This window comes from Coffea arabica, chromosome 2e (assembly GCF_036785885.1).
Source record: "Coffea arabica cultivar ET-39 chromosome 2e, Coffea Arabica ET-39 HiFi, whole genome shotgun sequence".
NCBI lineage: Eukaryota > Viridiplantae > Streptophyta > Magnoliopsida > Gentianales > Rubiaceae > Coffea > Coffea arabica.
The window spans coordinates 76,498,352-76,516,176 of NC_092313.1; the positions used below are offsets into that span (position 1 = coordinate 76,498,352).

Below are 17,825 nucleotides of genomic sequence, written 5' to 3' on the forward strand. Positions count from 1 at the left end.
CTGTGGAAGTAAGTATTGAGAGAATAAAATTAGCTCAAGTCAAATCTGGAGAAAAGCTTATCTAGAAAGCGTCATCTGCACTTGCTATTTTGTAATGATTAGATAGACATTTGTTAGACTTGTTCTGATCTGAACTTGGAATAACTCTTTCTCATGCGTGAAGAGGATTAGCTGTTTCTAACTCTTTTTCCTGAAGTAACCATGAAATCCCACACTGCATATCATGTAATGGGAACAATTGTTAATTTTATGTCTGGTTAAAAATTTCCCTTTTTCTGGAGTCTGGATTAAAATTTAAAAATTTTCATACCAGACTTGCATAGACTTCTTCGCAGGGAACGCAAAACTCAATAGGCCTGCACTTTCCAAACTACACTAAAAGTTGACGGTGGAAAAACCTGTAATTTATTTGCTATCTAGAGTTTGTAAAAGTCCACTGACGCTGATGGTTCCCAATTGAAATTTTATTCTGTAGTTGGCATTACTGAAAAAAAAAAAATTGACATTCCATCCTGATCACCACGGATTAAATTGTTCATTAATAGTCAAGTAGGCTGCTGCTTTAATTTAAGCACAGGGTACCAAATGAACAAAAGTAACAATAAACGGATTCTAGCAGTTAAGTACTGGCTACCACCACCTGTGATGTTCCGGTGGACAGAATGAATAGGTCTTTCCTAGCTTATTATGGCCCTGGAAAAGGTAGGGAATTGCCAAGGCGTGCACATCTCTCTGTTTGTGCATGGAGTAAAAGGGTGTTGAACAAAAGCAAAACAAAGGCCACACTTTTTATTTCTTCTTCTTTTTGGGTATCCCCTTTGTCATAAATGACAGTAGCACACAGTGATGCTCTTTTGGAGCAGCATAACCGCCAGCTAAATCAACTAGCTGAATGTTTCACATTTGCCATAACCTAAATTCTCCTCTTGCATGCTTTCTTGAACAGCGTCCTGAAGTAGTCAAGTATATCATAAGTATTGCCAGTTAAAAAGTTCAACATTTTAAAGTCATGATCTACGAAAAAAGCACTAAAATTATTTCAAGAATACTGACTCAGTCATGATCTAAGAACTTTGCAGGATATATATAGTATAATCCACACTGACAAGTACGTGCAAGTTGCGTAGTATTTGCATGGAGGAGTAGGGCAAGAAGTTGTTGGGAGTGGGTCGAAGACAATGTTGTAGTCTTCAAAAGCAGGTGCTACATGCGTTCCAAATCCACCTTTTTAATACTACCGTGCCATTGCCGGTCTCTATCTCCTTTTTTTTCTTTTTGGGTTTTTGTTTATGCCAGCGGGAGCATGCACAGGTCAAGATTACATGATTTCATGTAATAGGGAAAGCGTTGAAGATTTTGAATCACAGAGATAAAGAAAGAAAGAAAGAAAGCTAGCTACTGTGCCAATCGGTACCCTACATTGGTTCGACCACAATATTCTACAAACACGCCCCCCCAACAACTTATTATTACAAATCCGTGTTAGAGGAATCAATGAATCATGGAAGCTGACAAACACAATATGTATGGAAGGCCTTGACAAGGCTTTTCTAACTTCCTTCTCCTTCTCCTTCTTCTTCTTGGGCCATTAAACAATTTTCTGTCTATCAATAACTACATTTAAAAGACCGTTCTCGACCACTTCTACTCCGCACTTCTTCCTAGCTAGCTAGCTCCCACACAAACATAAGAACAAGTGAGTATCTAGTAACTCTACTCACAGATGGCAAACCAGCTGGCTACTTCAGGCATTTTGTACCTATGGCTAAACTTGCTGATCATGAATGCTCATAGAATGAGTGTTATGGGCTTTATCGCACGATGGCCGGGAGGCAGAGCAACAAGGTCCTATGACTTCAAGGTTATATATTGCTCTCTCTTTCTTTTGTGTTATTTTACGAAGTCTTTGATCATGCATGTTCAATCAATCGCTGATTCATTTCTTGATGATGTTTTCAGTGAATTTATTGTCTTTTTTTTTGTTTTCTCCCTCCCTATAATGAATCAGGTCCAAACAACAAAAATCGAGAAGTTGTGTAACACTTGGGATATAGTGACAATAAACGGAATGTTTCCTGGACCGGTTATTTATGCACAAGAAGATGATAGAGTAATCGTCAGGGTTACCAACGAAACACCCTATAATGCCACAATACACTGGTAATATATATTCTTCATCATCATGTGCTATCCATGCATCATTAACAGACCCGATTAATTGCTTATAAGCACGTACGAGATTGGCTGAGCTTCATATTATCAACTGATCCTTAACGTTGTGATTATAAATCCGAATGATGATGGTATACATGTGTTATCTGTTGTAGTTGATGATTGGATTAATGTAATCACCAATCATGCATGCATTAAGTCATACGTATTAAGCTATTACCTGGTTTCTTGATTTCAGGCATGGTGTCCGGCAAAGGTTATCATGTTGGTCAGATGGCCCTTCTTACATAACACAGTGCCCCATTCAATCAGGACAGACATTCACGTACGAGTTCACTCTGGTGCAGCAAAAGGGCACCTTATTATGGCATGCTCACGTCTCTTGGCTCCGGGGCACCGTCTATGGTGCCATTGTGGTCTACCCTAAGACTGGGGTACCCTATCCTTTCATCTACCCTTACGAAGAGCACATCATTCTCCTGGGTACGTACAATATGTATATATATGTATGTATATCCTAATTATTGTTTTACTTAAACCATATATATATATATATATATATATATATATATATATATATATATATACACAGAGTTCTGTGTGATGATCAGAGGCTTTTGTCATGAAAATGTTCAGGGGAGTTTTGGCTGAGAGACTTGGTGCAACTGGAGCAGTCGGTTATCGCAAGCGGGGGAGGCCCACCACCAGCGGATGCCTACACGATCAATGGCCATCCGGGGCCTAACTATAATTGCTCCACCAATGGTAATTATGCATATGCAATTATGTATGATCCCTAAAATGGAAAAATAAAAGAATAAAAGGCATTCATTAGCTTTGGGGAATACTTTTCTGGTATTTTGCTACACCATATGATAACCCGTAGCGACAGTGTCGCACCAAATTCTGTGAACATTGCATGCGATGGACTTGGTAAAAAGCTCAAATGATATTTGAAGGAGCAACATATGTAGATATGTAGAGGAAGAGGAATGCATACATACATTATACATATATATATATATATATATATATATACACACACTGCATCACCAACAGCTGTTACCAATGGACTGCGATTAAAATATCCTACTCTAATTAATTGGCACTAGCCTTAGTCGCCCCCCTTGTAAAATAACAATTATTAAGTCTTCCAGGAAATGAACAAAAAAAAAAAAAAAAAAACCACCCGTGCTGTCATGATATAGGCAAACTATTACTATCATTGAAATTTTCCTCTGCATGCATGATCTTGGAGAAAGTCAAGATTTGAGGCTATCTAATCTTCTGATCATACGTAATTAATGTAATTATATTAATGATGGAGAGGGGGGGGGGGTCATGATTGTTTTTTTTTTTTTTTTTTGCAGATGTTTACAAAATTGACGTGGTTCCTGGGAAGACGTACCTGTTGAGGTTAATCAGCGCATCACTGAACACGGAGCACTTCTTTGCCATTGCAAATCACAAATTAACAATAGTCGAAGCCGATGCTGAGTACACAAAGCCCTTCACCACCGACCACGTTATGCTTGGACCTGGCCAGACCCTTAACGTTCTGGTCACCGCTAATCAACCTATAGCGAAGTACTCCATGGCCATGGGCCCTTATATGTCTGCAAGAAACGTCCCATTTCAAACTATAACCTCAACCGCCTACTTCCAGTACCTGGGTGCCCTGCCCAATAGCCTCTCGTCACCGGCTCCCGTCCCAACGTTTAACGACAACCTTGCTGTTAAAACGGTCATGGATGGGCTGAGGAGCTTGAGCGGAACCCCGAGCGTTCCTAAGGAGATTGACCAGAATCTGTTCATTACAATTGGATTGAACGTCCAAAAGTGCACTTCAAGGAATCCACAGCAGAATTGCCAAGGCCTCAACGGTGGGGTTATGGCTGCTTCCATGAACAACATAAGTTTTATTAAGCCTAACATTTCGCTTTTGGAAGCTTACTACAGGAAGATTAATGGCTATTTCACCGAAGATTTTCCCGGGGCGCCCTTTAAATTCTATGATTTTGTGAATGGAGCTCCTAATAATGCCCCCGTGGATACTAACTCATTGAATGGAAGTAGGACTTATGTCCTTGAATACGGGACTCGAGTTCAACTGATCTTGCAGGACACAGGAACGGTCACCACTGAAAACCACCCAATTCACCTTCATGGCTTTAGCTTCCACGTTATAGGATATGGCACCGGAAACTATAATCCAGACACAGCAAATTTCAATTTGGTGGATCCGCCGTACTTGAACACGATAGGAGTTCCAGTGGGTGGCTGGGCCGCTGTTAGATTCCTTGCAGACAATCCAGGTATGTCTCTGCACGTTATTACTAACAATAGAATGGCATCAGGGCATTGATTAACAACTCGTGTACCTTTTTAGTTTTTCATTTCTTAAAAAAAAAAAAAAACCTAAAGAATTAGGATATTAAATTTGGATACTAAAATGTTACTGCAGGGGTTTGGTTCATGCATTGCCATTTGGAGATACATTTGTCATGGGGCTTGTCTGTGGTGTTTATCGTGAAAAACGGGCAAGGACCGCTGCAGACCCTCCCCCATCCTCCGGCAGACCTGCCCCGGTGCTAGTGAAAAGAGGCTGATTTAAGCAAAGCCGTGATAGATCATAAAACATTGGATGCTTTCTCTGATCTTATTTTCCAGCCAGAACTACTGATGAGATTCTTTTGATCCATGCAAGTGTGCCATAGACGTGGGTTTTTTTTTTTTTTTCCTTTTTCCTTTTTCGGGACATCATAATTTGGTGTAAAGAAACAGTTTGACGAAATAAAAACTCATTACCATTGCTTTTGTCAAAATCCTTAGATTTTGTTGCCTTTTGCATGTAATATGGGGCATGTGCTCTGGTATCAGCTGGGCAAGAATCATTGTAGCATGCGGCAGCCTTTATTTGGAACGTTCCAATATGCCCCCCAAAAAAACCTTGGCCAAATCTGCGTTTTCTCTTCCAACAATAAGATTAGATACCCAGTGCCGTCTGTACTAAAGTAGGTAGAAGCCAGGGATGTCCTTGCCTCGTGCATTATAACTCAGATTTTACAAAAGCAGTTGGAAAGTAACCTTAGAATAGGAAAATGTCAAAGCAAGCTGCATTTATAATAATGACACTCCAATTACTGAATTACTATTAATTTTCATGGTAAGAGACCATACAATGTAAAGGTGATTTCTTTTCTTTTCGTTAGCGAATTCAAGTCTAAGGGTGCGTTACGACTTTCATCTCACCGTGCTCTCCAAAGAGCAACTCTTCTCAAAATATCATTCAAAAGGTGCTGTGTTAACTTGGAATCTCATTCTAACTAAGGATTCTTGTGGTTTCGGAGGATCCAGCTACCGGAGAACCAGGAACAGAGAGCTCCCCCCTTCTGCCCGACTCTTTGGTCGATCTTAAGAACGTTGATTTAAGCATGAGTAATTACCCTTCTCCGACCCTTACTATCCAACGCAAACAGAAGTTTAAATCTATTAACTTATTGAATTATTATGTACTAAATCTAATATATTTGAGTAATGTCACATTAAGTGAACTTACCAATTATTTTTAGAACCAAATTTTATCTAAAAAATTCAGTGCTAATTAATTCAGATGTTCAAATTTTGATTATCAAACACGTGTAAATATGTTAAAATTTGAATTCATTAAATTTAAATGTTGAATTGGATTAATCTTGCAAACACGTCTAGATATTTTTGGGTATTTAGAGTTGTTTTTGTTTTGGATTTTACAAAGCAAGGTTTGACTTGGGACGTGAGATCTTAAATTCTTAATTAACACAAATATGAAACCAACAAAAAAGAAAGAAAAGCGGCGAGGGTCTGATTCATAGTCTTGTGCTACGCACAAGGTTCACTCATACTGCTAACTCTATTTTCGTTAATTCAAGATTATGGGCAGACCAAACAGTCCATCTAGGGACCATTTCTTTCCTGAATTGCAAATTCGAGAAGACACCATAATGAGTCATAGGTAGCGACAAAACACATCCACCTCAACATTGATAAAAGAGAATTGCTAATGCTACTGCTTCCTAACATCCCCTTTTTTTGTTGTTTTTTTTGGGGGGAGGGGGGCCATGTCAGAAAGGTTCAATACTTTTAATCCCACTTCCCACCATCATTCCAAGCAGGATGCTTATTTTGAACGGTGGGTAGAATCTCATCACATTAGCTACCAGTTAGCTGGTTTATATTTTCAACTCGAACAATATCAGGGAAAATTTTAACAGACAAGATGTTGACATCCCTATGACATGCGCCACAAACAGAATTGACGCAGCTCATTCAAGGATGTGGATATGGATTTACCTCAAGAATTTTGAGACCTGCAACCCCTCTAGTTCCCAAAGCTTTTTTGTGACAGATGGCCGATACTACACAACTTTAGGAGTCATTAACATAAAAGCCAGCAGATAGAAGGATACTAGTAAGTCAGCATTCAGACTGATGGCATCTATATTTTGTGGTCATGAGATTGAGAATTTAGAGAAGCGCTGACTATAAAAGCTTTTCTGTGCAACGCTGCAAGTGCAAGTTGTATTAAGTTCTGTACCATCATCAACACAGTGATAGTACAACAAATTGTTTATTAGATATTAGTTTAAGACAAAACAGGCATCAAATAAGTTGTCAAAACCTTAGTTATATTAATAAAACACTTGTTCAACTATCGGGCAAATTTTACTTTCAAAACTGAAAATAGACAGACTTCAGAAAGAGTGGCATCTAACAACTTGAAGGAGACCAAAGTCTGGTACAACCAACTATCAAGATGGCATCAGGTTCCACTATATGAGATGCACAAAAAAGGCTGGGCATAAATATACCCTTTGTCCCTGCTCAGCCCCCAAAGAGACGCACAGAAACAGAGCCGTGATGCAATCCCTTCCTTGGTAAGGCCTCTTGCTCAAATGAGTATTCCACGGCATCGCTAGAGAAACTAAAAATGTTCCTAAACTTCGAGGAATGAATATGCCTGGGTTGTTCCAGCCCATTGTTGGAAAATGGTTGAGATACTCATTTGAACAAGATGCTTTCCACGGGAGGGTTCCAACTACTGCTACATTTCTTTGACTAGCATCAGCGAAACTCCCAGTTGCTTTTTTATCAATGCCTGAGTCAAGAGCAAAAGACTTCTAACAACAAGGGACTTCCAGTGGCTTTCACCAGATAAAGGTACGCAAGGTCAAATTTTATAGTTTGCGGGCAAGAGTTCTGACATAACTTATAAATCATATACAACGAGTGATGATCCTCTTTTATTTATCTTCAAGAAAACTAGCAAAATTCACAAGGGGTTCACAACTGTGGATGGATGAAATTTTATTACAAATAATAAGCTTTGAAATTAGCTAAGGTTCAGCATAAACCATGGAATCACAAGACGACACTATGGATTGACTTTATCTGAAGTCCAGAACTTTTCCCCACTCCCAGTCCTTGTAGATGTAAAAGATTGCCTTTCATTACTCTTTAAATTTAGATAATCAACCTGTAAGCAAGACCAACATCACAAATTTAGGGAGGGCAGTAATTTGTCTTAAGATGAGGGACAGTCCCAAGAAGATTTAAACCTGGTCAGGGTCCAGAAGAAGTAAGCAAAATGCACCAACAGGACCAGTAGAAGGGTCTAAAGAGGTTTTTTCAGATAATTCTTCATTGAGAGAAGGAAGTCCAGGAGTAGGTCCCAAATACTGAAGTCTTGATCTAAGCGAACTAGCAAACCAAGCTTTCTCTCTGTGCTGCATTGTTTATATTGAAATCTCAGGAACAATATAATTCTCCAAGTTTAGTAATATAGAGAAATGTATTGCTGATGCACCCACTTTACCAAGAAATCCATTTGTTTATTGAGAAAGCTAACATCAATAACACAGAAAAAGCTCTCTAAACAACTTGTATTTTCAATAACACAGAAAAAGCTCTCTAAACAACTTGTAATGTAATACTCTGAAACTGTAAGCACAATAAGTCTCAGAAGTACCAAAACAGAAAATATAGACATTAGCTGCACATATTGAGCACGTTAAACAGACAACTGCTCACCAGCAAGGGAAATGTGTTTGTCTAAATTAAACTGGAATTTGGGTGAATTGACAAAAAATGAAATCCTTAACATGAAAAACAAAAACCAAAAAGACATACATCTTGAAGGGGATGCCATCATTGGCCATGAGAATACTTGACTTGAACTTTCATACCTAACCAGTTGCTAAAACCAAACGACAGTGGCAAGGATTCCAGACAAAATCAGGCTTCTGAAGCATCATAGGTACTGGTACTTGGTAAAGCTTCCCCCCCCCCCCACCCCAACAACACAAAACAAACACCTTTCATAGATTTCACAAAATGTTCAAAGTTTGTCAATCAGAATTGGAAATATCTATCATCCCACGTATTTATGCATCCTTTAAGTCATAATGTCATCTCATTGGTTTCCGGTTGTATAATTCATTCTTCAGGAAACAAAACTACAAATCACAGACACAAAGTTAGAACATTCACGAATTCACAGACCAGCAACAGCAAGTGAGAGCAAGCTAAAAGGCACATGAGACCAGGAGACTACTCAACAGTACCTGTAATTTTAGAGGGTCAGCACTATTTCCATCAATAATATCCACTTTCCCGTTAATGCGGAATTGCTCCCAGGTGTCAGTGAAATACCAGCATATCTATCCAGTTTACCAACAATCAGAATCATCCAATCTCCAGAAAACATAATAAAACAACAAAAAAAATCTGGACTGCCAGCAATTTTTTCTTTAATTCTTTTCATTTATATTGGTAAAAAGAGCTTTTTTGTGGTATAAAGCTTTAAAAAGAAGAAACAAACTCTTCGTAGCACTCCAATTTCAGCACTTCTTCCAAATTACTGAGCCAAGGTAAATCTTCTTATAAATAACAAACCTATTTGCCTTCAGAGCAAATACTACTAGCAGTAAATAAGTAGTCCAACGATACCTCAGCAAAAGGGCAATGCTTGAGATCTTCAATCTGCATTACTTTTAAGTAAAGAGCAACATAAGTAGTATTCCAAAAACGAACATCTGGTTATAACTTCAAAAATGTCATGAAGAAGCAGGATTAGGCAAAACCGCCCATTTCACCCAGCCCACGGAAAACGCACCCCCAAAAAAAAAAAAAAAAAGATATTGAAGGAACAGCAGATTATCCAAAGTTACTGTCTTTACTTGGTAAATGTCATTTGGGAAGCTAGAAAGAGGTGATTCAAAAACAGCGCAATTTCACCCAATCCACCTAAAACGCACGGATACAATACAGAGAGAGAGAGAGAAAGGAAGAGGAAATCACTAAAAAGAAAGCTAATGAGAGAGAGAGAGAGAACCTTTCGAGTTCGGGAATCAGTGTTCATCTGAATCTTATCACTGTCGTCTTGGAATCCTCTGAAAACAACAGTTCGATTTGAGGGCCTGCCGTTATTCCCTACTGTTGCCTGAATTTACGTCAAAAAGAAGAGAGAGTAGTGAAAACCTTTCACCAATACAGATAACCCGAGAAACCAAAAATAAAGAGGAAAAGGGGGAATCATAAGCTGCTGCTGCTGAGCCATACAAGTTGAAAATAGGAGGAGTGCTTGAGGTGGGAATTTGATTGGAGGGCATTTAAAAGAAGCTGCTTCCATGGAGCCGTTGCTGAGCTTCCCATTCTCCGGCGGCAACTTTACAGGATTTACACAGGCTGGCTCTGGCTGTTTTTGCTCTGATTATTTTGATGCATCGCTTCTAAATCATGCGTTTGCGTACTAGGGACATGAGAACACGTAAACGGAGGAGAGCCCGGTCGGCCCCGTGGCCAAGAAAAAGACGGGCTGGCCGCTTTAGCTAAAACCAGGAAACCGGAACCGGAACCGGAACGGAGGGACATCCTGAAAACGACACCGCTTCCCACAAGCATAAGCCCATACCAATGAATTAGGAAGCTTCCGTCTCACAGACACCTAGAATCTACTTCATTGGGCCAATATTTTGCATTGGGCTTTTCCTTCTGTTAGTCGTGGAAGTTATCCAAAAAAAACAAAAAATTTTTTTTATTCCAATTCGATTTTCTTTGATATACTAGATGGAAAATAGGAATGTTACACTTACGGACGATACTTAGCCACTTTTTTTTTTTTTGTTGCTATGATCATCATTATTATATCTCTTTAACCTTATATTTGAAGGTATTTTTATTCTAATTCCTCATAATATACAAATTAAAGATCGAGCATCTGTATGTGCATAACTTTTAGAATTACAGTACCTATGATGTTTGATATTTATGATTCAACTCTCAATGCTTTGCCTTTCCATTTGTAAAGTTAGGAGTCTTCTCTTGAACCCAAAAAAAAGGAATTCAATATGTAAAGTTAGCAGAGGAATGAATTAAGGTACAATACAGACAATATTTGTTTTTTTTTTTCCAGCGAATACATAAGGAGGTTTACTGTATTTAACCCTTAAAATTATATAAAATATAAAATTAACAACCCCCAACCCCCCCTCCCCCCCCCCCCCCCCCCCCCCAAAAAAAAACTAAGTAGTAGAAAGAAAATTTTTCGTTTTCGTGAACGGGGCGGACCCTAGTGTTAGGTTCCATGAACTATTCTGTCAAAGCATATGTAGAGAAAGCGAGTTAACAAACTTGCATGGATTATGCATATATGATATCGCGACTACGTCGCAATGGAAACTTGAGGTCAGGTGTCTGATATGGGCTGGTCTACAACGATTTGGCCTTGTAAAACTTGGTGCTAGTAAATTTGATCCAATGAATTACCGAGCCGGACTCGGCTCCAGCAAAGCTCACCGTATTGAACTTCTTTTCCGAAAAAGAATGTGGGCGAATTCCATTTTATCAACCAATTTAAATTTGCTTGTAATTAAACTAGTGGCCAGCTGTAATTGCCATGACTTTGGAGCAAAGGGCTTAGATAGTATGGCACCTTTGATCTATCTATTAATGCTACTAATATGCAGTTTCTTGGTGGTCACCGAGACATTTAAGTCTAGGTGGGTTTCACTTTGCCACTTAATTGTGGCTTTTTTCGACAGAAAAATTCCGTCTGCTTTCTTCCTTTTAGATTAGGTTACAATAGGTTATACAAATATTATCGTTGCGACAAAAAAAAATGCAGTTTTGGTGGGCAGAGAGCATAGTGAAACATGCTTCTTTGGATTCCATGCTTGTTAGTAGTAAATCGGAAATACATTTTGTTTCCTGATTTGCAGCCCAATCTTGAGATATAGCAACGGAAGATTTGACCCCAAAAAAAATGGATAAAACATTTGTAAGGCCTCGTTTGAATTGCTACTCTTTCGGAAAACAAAATTTTGTTGAGTTTTTTTTTAAAAAAAAAAAATTAGAAGTATTCTCTTTATATCTCTCAAACACCTTTATTTCACACATAGTACATGTCAAAATAAATAAAAAAAAGAGTTGCGCTGTTGCTGGTTTCCTATGGGGAAAAAAAATCTCAAAAATACCAATCTCGTGGGGTATACATTTTCCAAGCTACGAGTTATTTATTTATTTAATTTTTTTTTTGGGTTCCCCAGCAGTTGGGGCCAGGCGGTAACTAGAAAGCATGCGTTACGCGCACCGGAGCTTAGAAGTGTAGACTGTAGTGTAGCAGAAAACGTGGAATTCCTTCATTCCTACTTTGTACTAAAAGTACTAATCAATGAATGCCACTGAGATATGGGGAGGACTTTTGGCTATTTCCTGGAAGACTTCTTTCTACCGAAAAAAAATAAATTTTTTTTGTTTTAGCAGGGGATATAGACAAGAGGAGGTCTCAAATCTCAATCATAGAAAAGGAAGACAATTTCTCCCCTCCATTTAGGATTTAGCAACTCTTTTGGGTCCTACCATAAATCCCGTTGTCGGCCTCTCTCTCTCTCTAGTCTCCCTATCACGCACTAAAATTTTCTTCTGTTTACAAGTCTTCTTCAGTTCATCCTAATTGGCATCTATGCGAGGGGTCCCTGTGGTCGTTTCTTCAAAAAGTTCTGCATCCATTATGAGTAATATTTATCCGCTTTTTTTTTTTTGAGAAATTCTATTTGCATTTCTCCTTTTTTTTTTTATCAATTAATCACGTTCTTACTTTCATTTTATTCATATAATTTTCATTTATTAGATTATATGTTAAAGTAAATGATGAAAGTGCAAATAATGAAAAATGGAGTCACTGCCTGACTTTTTACATGCATGGCTATTGATCCAGCTATGACATGGCTAACCCATGTTCCTCGTCTAAGGCCTCATCAATTAAACCTTTGGATAGAGTATTATTTGAAATATCATTTGAAATAATTACCGTAACACTTTTTATGATATGATGTATGTGAGATAAAAAAGTGAGTTGGAAATATAAAAAAGTGAGTTGAAAAATGCGTTTATGATGCAAGCGAAATATTATTTGAGATAATTTGCTATCCAAACGCTCAGTTCATTATAAACTCATTACACTTTTGTAGAGAATGAATGCCTTGATCTAGTTATTAGAGTGGAGGCTCCAGAAATTGAAAATCCTGAATTCACATTTTCTCCCCCTTCCTATTTTTTAAATTCACCATTTCCTTACTTTAAAAAATAATAATAACTATTACACTTTTCCCTTTACAAAAAACTAAACTTCTTACAGTTGAGGAAAGATTTTTGTTCCCTCTTTTTTCTTTTGACATAAAACTCAAGGTATGTTGCAAAGATTATTACACAATGGAAGGGGTAAATATATAACTTCGCACACAACCCCCCCCCCCCCCCCAAACAAACAAAAAAAAACAAAAAAAAAATCCATTAGTTACCGCGGACAAAAAATACATCAGTGACAGGCTAACATGCTGAGAATTTAAACATATCTACATCTACTTTTTAAGTGAATCCGACTACAAGTACATTAAGTCAACAAAAAAAAAAAAAGGACTAATATTAACAACATCAATATTGATTATTGACTAAGACAAATTGAGGCAACAAGATATATAGTCAGCTCATCGGATTTTCCTCGTTAATCTCAAAAACTTAAAATAGGGCACAAAGGAACGAGGGTGGTGGAGGCCGGAGGGAAGGAAGAAAAAGGGATGAATTTGGAAGCATTTTATTGGGAGCAGACCTGTCTAACTTCAATCTATCTTCATTCCGCTTCTGTGTAGAAGGTTTTCTTGAAACTAAAGAAGGTACTATTAATTATAACTAAAGAAGGTTTAGGAGCTTTAGAGGTCAAGCATATATGGTAAATATATACATATATGTATATGGGGCATAAACCTTGCCCTTTCCTTCTCTTGATTACTTTACTTCAGGCATTTGTGTAACTGTAAAATAATGTACTAATTCCTGCATGAAAGCCTCATGTCATGTATTAAATAGCACAAAAAAGCTAGCTAACCTGACAAAGTGTGGAATATACTAGTACTTAGCTTGGGATGGGGGTTTTTTTTTTTTTTTTTTTTTTTTATGGCAGGGTGGGGTGGAATTAATAGTATGCTGCTGCATCGTACGTTCAAAGTTAGTTTGAACCTAGAAATGTACGAAGACATAGCATCAATCTGCAAGCAAAAAAGAGATTGTATACGTGTGGGGTTTGGACGAGCACAGTCTACCCAGTTGTACCTCAGGCAGAATGCCACGGTTAATTACAGGCAATCAGATACGAAGAATGGCATAATGATGGTGGAAGGATGTGGTTGGTGAGAAGTCCGTTGTCTTTTTCCGAATAATTCCCTGAGGAGTTGAAGACGGCTAGCTTTAGGGGAGAAAGAAAGACCAAAAGGCAAAATTGTTCTTGAGAATTAAGCAACATTAGATTCGAAAGAAACCAGAAAAAGCAAATCTTTGGTGACCCTAAAAAGGTTTTCCTACGTACTTATAGAGGGCTAACATCACAAACTAGAAACATGGACGACAATGGTACACATGCAAACAATCCCAGTTGGTGAAGTTTGTTGGTGACATATCATTCTACTCCCCCCCCAAAAAAAAGAAAAAAAAATTCTGCTTGAATTATTTTGCAAGATTGAACGACATCTTCTAAATTGTCGAGATTCATGCAAAAGGTGCACATATATTCCAGCAGGCAAGTAAAATATTTGTTGGTCCATGTCATTTCAGCAAATTCGGAGGATCGTCTGGAGTTTAAAAAACCAGTTCATCATATGAGTAGATGATCATATAAATTCCAGAAAGCCAACCAACTCAAGACTCAAATGAAAGGATTGTAAGAATGCAATTGAACTACTGTCGACGAGAGAGCAATTAGAATCGAGAGTTCCCCCATTATAGGGTCAAAAAGGCAAAACCCACCATCGGAGAGACAATTCAGAATTCCACTCACGAAGTTTAAAAAAAGATTAGATACACAGAGCTTTCTAATTGAATATCAGACAAAAGTTCAAACAGGGAAATGACACTAAAATATCCTGCTTTTAATATGAGTATAGTCAAAACAAACACACATCCATCATCCCTCTTTTCCTTCCATCATCGCATAAAGTAAGCCAACACTAAAAGGACCAACACACAAACAGCTCTAAAACATTCTTTCTTGTATCATCAAGGACAGCTGCAGACAAAGGGGCTGAAATTTTCTCCATCTCATAAGGTTGCTTTTTTATTGGTGACCTTTTTTTTTCCTCTCAATTCATGGATACAACTAATCAATGGACTCAGGTTGGTAGAAGCACTTGATCTCCATGTTTACTTGCTCCGAATAAGTATGTAAATACTTTCAAATCCAGTATTATGAGTTTTAGGGTTCACTTGGAAAGTTTTCCCACTTTTTTTTTTTTTTTTTTGAGAGCCTTAGTGGATTACGCTTTGTTGAAATGATGTTCAAGATCACAAATGACGGTTGCACCAGGACCAATTTTTTCATTTTAAACTTTGCTAGCTTTTCTGCTGAGATTGAAGATTAATTATGTTCTTTATACATGAAAGGACTGCACTTTTTCTTTCTTCTCCTTTTTGCATGTGTGCTAACCGATAAAAGGGAACTGGGAAAAGTTATTCTTCGTTATTATTGCTTGTTTCTCCTTTGATTCAAATAACTTTCCAAAGTGAAAGTTTGTTTATTTTAATTTGTCAGCTAGTTTAAATTTTTTATTTTTTTTCCAAACTGTTGATTGATCCTCTAGCACCAAATTTGATCTTGTAAATCTCTGGCTTTCATGCTTTTGTTAGGAGATTGGAGGGTTGAAAAGTATGGGTGAGATAGCTTCCAGTCCATGCTCCAGGCCAGTGGTGCAGGAAAGAAAGGTTAGGCCACAAAAGGATCAAGCCCTGAATTGTCCACGGTGTCATTCAACTAATACCAAGTTCTGCTATTACAACAACTATAGCCTTACTCAACCAAGATACTTCTGTAAGACCTGCAGAAGGTATTGGACTGAAGGTGGAACTCTGAGGAATGTTCCAGTTGGAGGAGGCTCAAGGAAAAACAAAAGATCTACTACTACTAATACTTCATCCCACAAACATCCTGATCTGAACCCTCCGACCATCACTCACTTCGCTTCTCAAAACCCTAAGATCCATCCTCAAGGCCAAGACCTTAACCTAGGTTTCCCAGCTTCACAAGATTATCATGGTCATGCTTCTAAAATATTTGAACTACCCAAAGTTGATGTCAGCGGCTGCAATCAGCTAAAGTCTTCATCTTCTGCATCCTCAGCTCCATTCGCCGCCCTAGAGTTTCTAAGGACAGGAATTGTTTCGAGGGGGATGAATTCCTTCATCACAAGTACGATCCCAGCTGTGGACCTAAATGCTCTCTATAACGCTCAAGGGTTTCAATTCCAAGATTTGAAGCCAGCAGCTGGCGTCAGTTTTTCTGTTGATCATCATGGGCTTGGAAATAGGTTTGTTAATGCTCCTAGCGGGATCCAAGAAAATGGTGGGCGACTAATGTTTCCTTTTGGAGCAGTCAAACAAGGTACAAGCACAAGTGCAGTCGATCAGAATAAGGGACAATCAGATTCAAGTGGATATTGGAATGGAATGTTGGGTGGGGGATCATGGATGTAAAGGTAGTGATCCAAGGACAAATCAGATGCGGAGTCTCTTCCTTCTTCCATCTGGGGCTACTAATACTTTCTCTTTAGTAACAAGATTTTTTTTTTTTTGATCCTCCCTTTTTTTTTTCCTTTCTTTTTGGTACTTTCCCTTTTCTTTTGGTTTAGTTACGAATTTGGAGTTGTTCAGAACTAACATATTCACCTATGCAATTTCTTTCTTCTTCATTTCAATGTAATGTACTTAATGTGACCCTTCCGGCTGTGTTAAGCTATCAGGAATTTTTTTTTTTTTTTTTATAAAATGTAAATGAAACAAGCTGATTGAAGCGTTAGCTTGACTAGATTGGATTCTAGGGATTGCTACTTCATACGACGTTGTTGCATTAATTCTCTCACGGTAAGTTATAGGGTTTGCCTAACAATTGAATTGTTCATTTGACACTCATGCACCAAGTGAGATATTAGATGTTAATTTTTCTGAAAAATAGCAGCATTAAACAAAAATAATAATAATAATAAATGTGAGTTTATACATTTAAATGACAAGTTTAATGTCGTAAATGCTACTATTAAGTGATCATTGAACACTTGCTATAGACAGCTTTATTTATAGGGCACAATGATTTATGTAGCACCTCGATAATTGGTTTGTGATCATTTAATCAATTAGGGTCCCGTCCCGGGGTTCGGTCGAAAATGCGGATATTCATGAAGGAGAGTTCACACATTGTAATATCTTTCTTTTGGTGAGCAGGTAAGAAGGAATGAACCAGAATTCTATCCAGGGCCTACGGGGTAGCCAATGCCATTTGTCCTGATGCTGTGAATTCTCTCCAGAAGAAGAGGGGGGGCAGGGCACCAAGCTGTTCAAGCAGTTGACCGTACCTACCACTCACAGCAGGAGACATTTGTCTCTGTGATTTGTTGAATAATATGACAGTCAAGAAGAGTTTCCAGAGCTATTTTGTGTAGACGCATTATTGTAGAGGAGGAGTGACGCCAACATTTGCTTAATTGCTTTACAAAAGAAAGAACGAACGCTTGCTATGCTAATCGTTGAATGAGATGATACATGCATGTATAAGGGCTGCAAAATACGATTCATTCACAAGCAAAGATGCAAACTAACTAAAAAAGAACACAAACTGCAATATATGTTGATTAGAGCAGTGATTTTTTGAAAGCTGTTATATATACAGTCATTAGCAGGCTTCAGATTTGTATCCCAGAGCGTCGGTCTTCGCAAATTTTGTGTATATTTATCATGAGGCAGGAAATTAATTACTGCCACAACTAGGAAATTAAACTCTTCTTGTTTGTTTGTACAAGCTGCTGAGTAATTTGTTCAAAGAGGGTGGGCAAAAGGCTACGGCGCTGATGATAGGGATAGGGATAGGGACGCCCGTACTCTGGATCCTGCTTTCAAATCAGTTTGAATAAAATGCTAAGCTGGTTGACACGTTAACTCCTGTGCCTGCTAGTACCTAGTAAACAGTAGTGAGACGACTGCGGATAAATTTCACAGAGCTTAATTAACGATGATGATTATCATTAACAAATTGCGAATATTAAAAAAAATAAAAAAGAAATAACATTTTACCTGCCTCA

At 38.1% G+C, this 17,825-nt stretch overlaps 3 protein-coding genes and 2 long non-coding RNA genes across 8 annotated transcripts; 3 read left to right on the forward strand and 2 right to left on the reverse strand.

Moving 5' to 3' along the window:
* Positions 1–513: 513 nt before the first annotated feature.
* LOC113733338 (uncharacterized) lies at positions 514–3,720 on the reverse strand. The gene is made up of 2 exons (XR_003459002.2): positions 3,581–3,720; positions 514–950 (listed from the first exon to the last, which is right to left on the reverse strand). It is a non-coding gene; the product is annotated as an uncharacterized lncRNA (long non-coding RNA).
* Positions 1,314–5,388, forward strand: LOC113733336 (laccase-6). The gene is made up of 6 exons (XM_027259688.2): positions 1,314–1,861; positions 2,009–2,160; positions 2,411–2,655; positions 2,809–2,937; positions 3,543–4,487; positions 4,637–5,388. Exons 1-6 carry the CDS (start codon positions 1,724–1,726, stop codon positions 4,765–4,767), a joined length of 1,740 nt encoding a protein of 579 aa, XP_027115489.1. The 5' UTR covers positions 1,314–1,723; the 3' UTR covers positions 4,768–5,388.
* A 1,511-nt stretch (positions 5,389–6,899) lies between these two features.
* On the forward strand, positions 6,900–8,830 carry LOC140037131 (uncharacterized). Its single transcript, XR_011841078.1, has 2 exons — positions 6,900–7,371; positions 8,658–8,830. It is a non-coding gene; the product is annotated as an uncharacterized lncRNA (long non-coding RNA).
* Positions 7,428–9,912, reverse strand: LOC140037130 (pyridoxine/pyridoxamine 5'-phosphate oxidase 2-like). 2 transcript variants are annotated; one of them, XM_072081284.1, is made up of 6 exons: positions 9,772–9,912; positions 9,545–9,652; positions 9,160–9,192; positions 8,775–8,870; positions 7,770–7,937; positions 7,428–7,687 (listed from the first exon to the last, which is right to left on the reverse strand). In XM_072081284.1, exons 1-6 carry the CDS (start codon positions 9,862–9,864, stop codon positions 7,586–7,588), a joined length of 600 nt encoding a protein of 199 aa, XP_071937385.1. In that variant the 5' UTR covers positions 9,865–9,912; the 3' UTR covers positions 7,428–7,585. The 2 variants fall into 2 exon arrangements, with proteins under 2 accessions (XP_071937385.1, XP_071937386.1); XM_072081285.1 differs by lacking the exon at positions 9,160–9,192.
* A 4,769-nt stretch (positions 9,913–14,681) lies between these two features.
* LOC113733339 (dof zinc finger protein DOF3.7) lies at positions 14,682–16,470 on the forward strand. 3 transcript variants are annotated; one of them, XM_072081295.1, is made up of 2 exons: positions 14,682–14,918; positions 15,385–16,470. In XM_072081295.1, the coding sequence occupies exon 2, from the start codon at positions 15,406–15,408 to the stop codon at positions 16,225–16,227; it is 822 nt and encodes a 273-aa protein (XP_071937396.1). In that variant the 5' UTR covers positions 14,682–14,918; positions 15,385–15,405; the 3' UTR covers positions 16,228–16,470. The 3 variants fall into 3 exon arrangements, with proteins under 3 accessions (XP_071937396.1, XP_027115492.1, XP_071937397.1); XM_027259691.2 differs by having other exon boundaries at positions 14,683–14,874; XM_072081296.1 differs by having other exon boundaries at positions 14,683–14,806.
* The last annotated feature ends 1,355 nt before the right edge of the window (positions 16,471–17,825 follow it).

Bases quoted from the DNA above. Each gene is read 5' to 3' on its own strand.
- LOC113733336 (XM_027259688.2), top strand. From the start codon at position 1,724: ATGGCAAACCAGCTGGCTACTTCAGGCATTTTGTACCTATGGCTAAAC. The intron at 1,862-2,008 runs GTTATATATTGC...ATAATGAATCAG, and splicing joins CAAGGTCCTATGACTTCAAG to GTCCAAACAACAAAAATCGA. The intron at 2,161-2,410 runs GTAATATATATT...TCTTGATTTCAG, and splicing joins TATAATGCCACAATACACTG to GCATGGTGTCCGGCAAAGGT.
- LOC140037130 (XM_072081284.1), bottom strand. From the start codon at position 9,864: ATGGGAAGCTCAGCAACGGCTCCATGGAAGCAGCTTCTTTTAAATGCC. The intron at 9,653-9,771 runs GTATGGCTCAGC...ACGTAAATTCAG, and splicing joins ACTCCTCCTATTTTCAACTT to GCAACAGTAGGGAATAACGG. The intron at 7,938-8,774 runs GTACTGTTGAGT...TAAACAATGCAG, and splicing joins CTGACCCTCTAAAATTACAG to CACAGAGAGAAAGCTTGGTT.
- LOC113733339 (XM_027259691.2), top strand. From the start codon at position 14,848: ATGGATACAACTAATCAATGGACTCAG. The intron at 14,875-15,384 runs GTTGGTAGAAGC...TGCTTTTGTTAG, and splicing joins CAACTAATCAATGGACTCAG to GAGATTGGAGGGTTGAAAAG.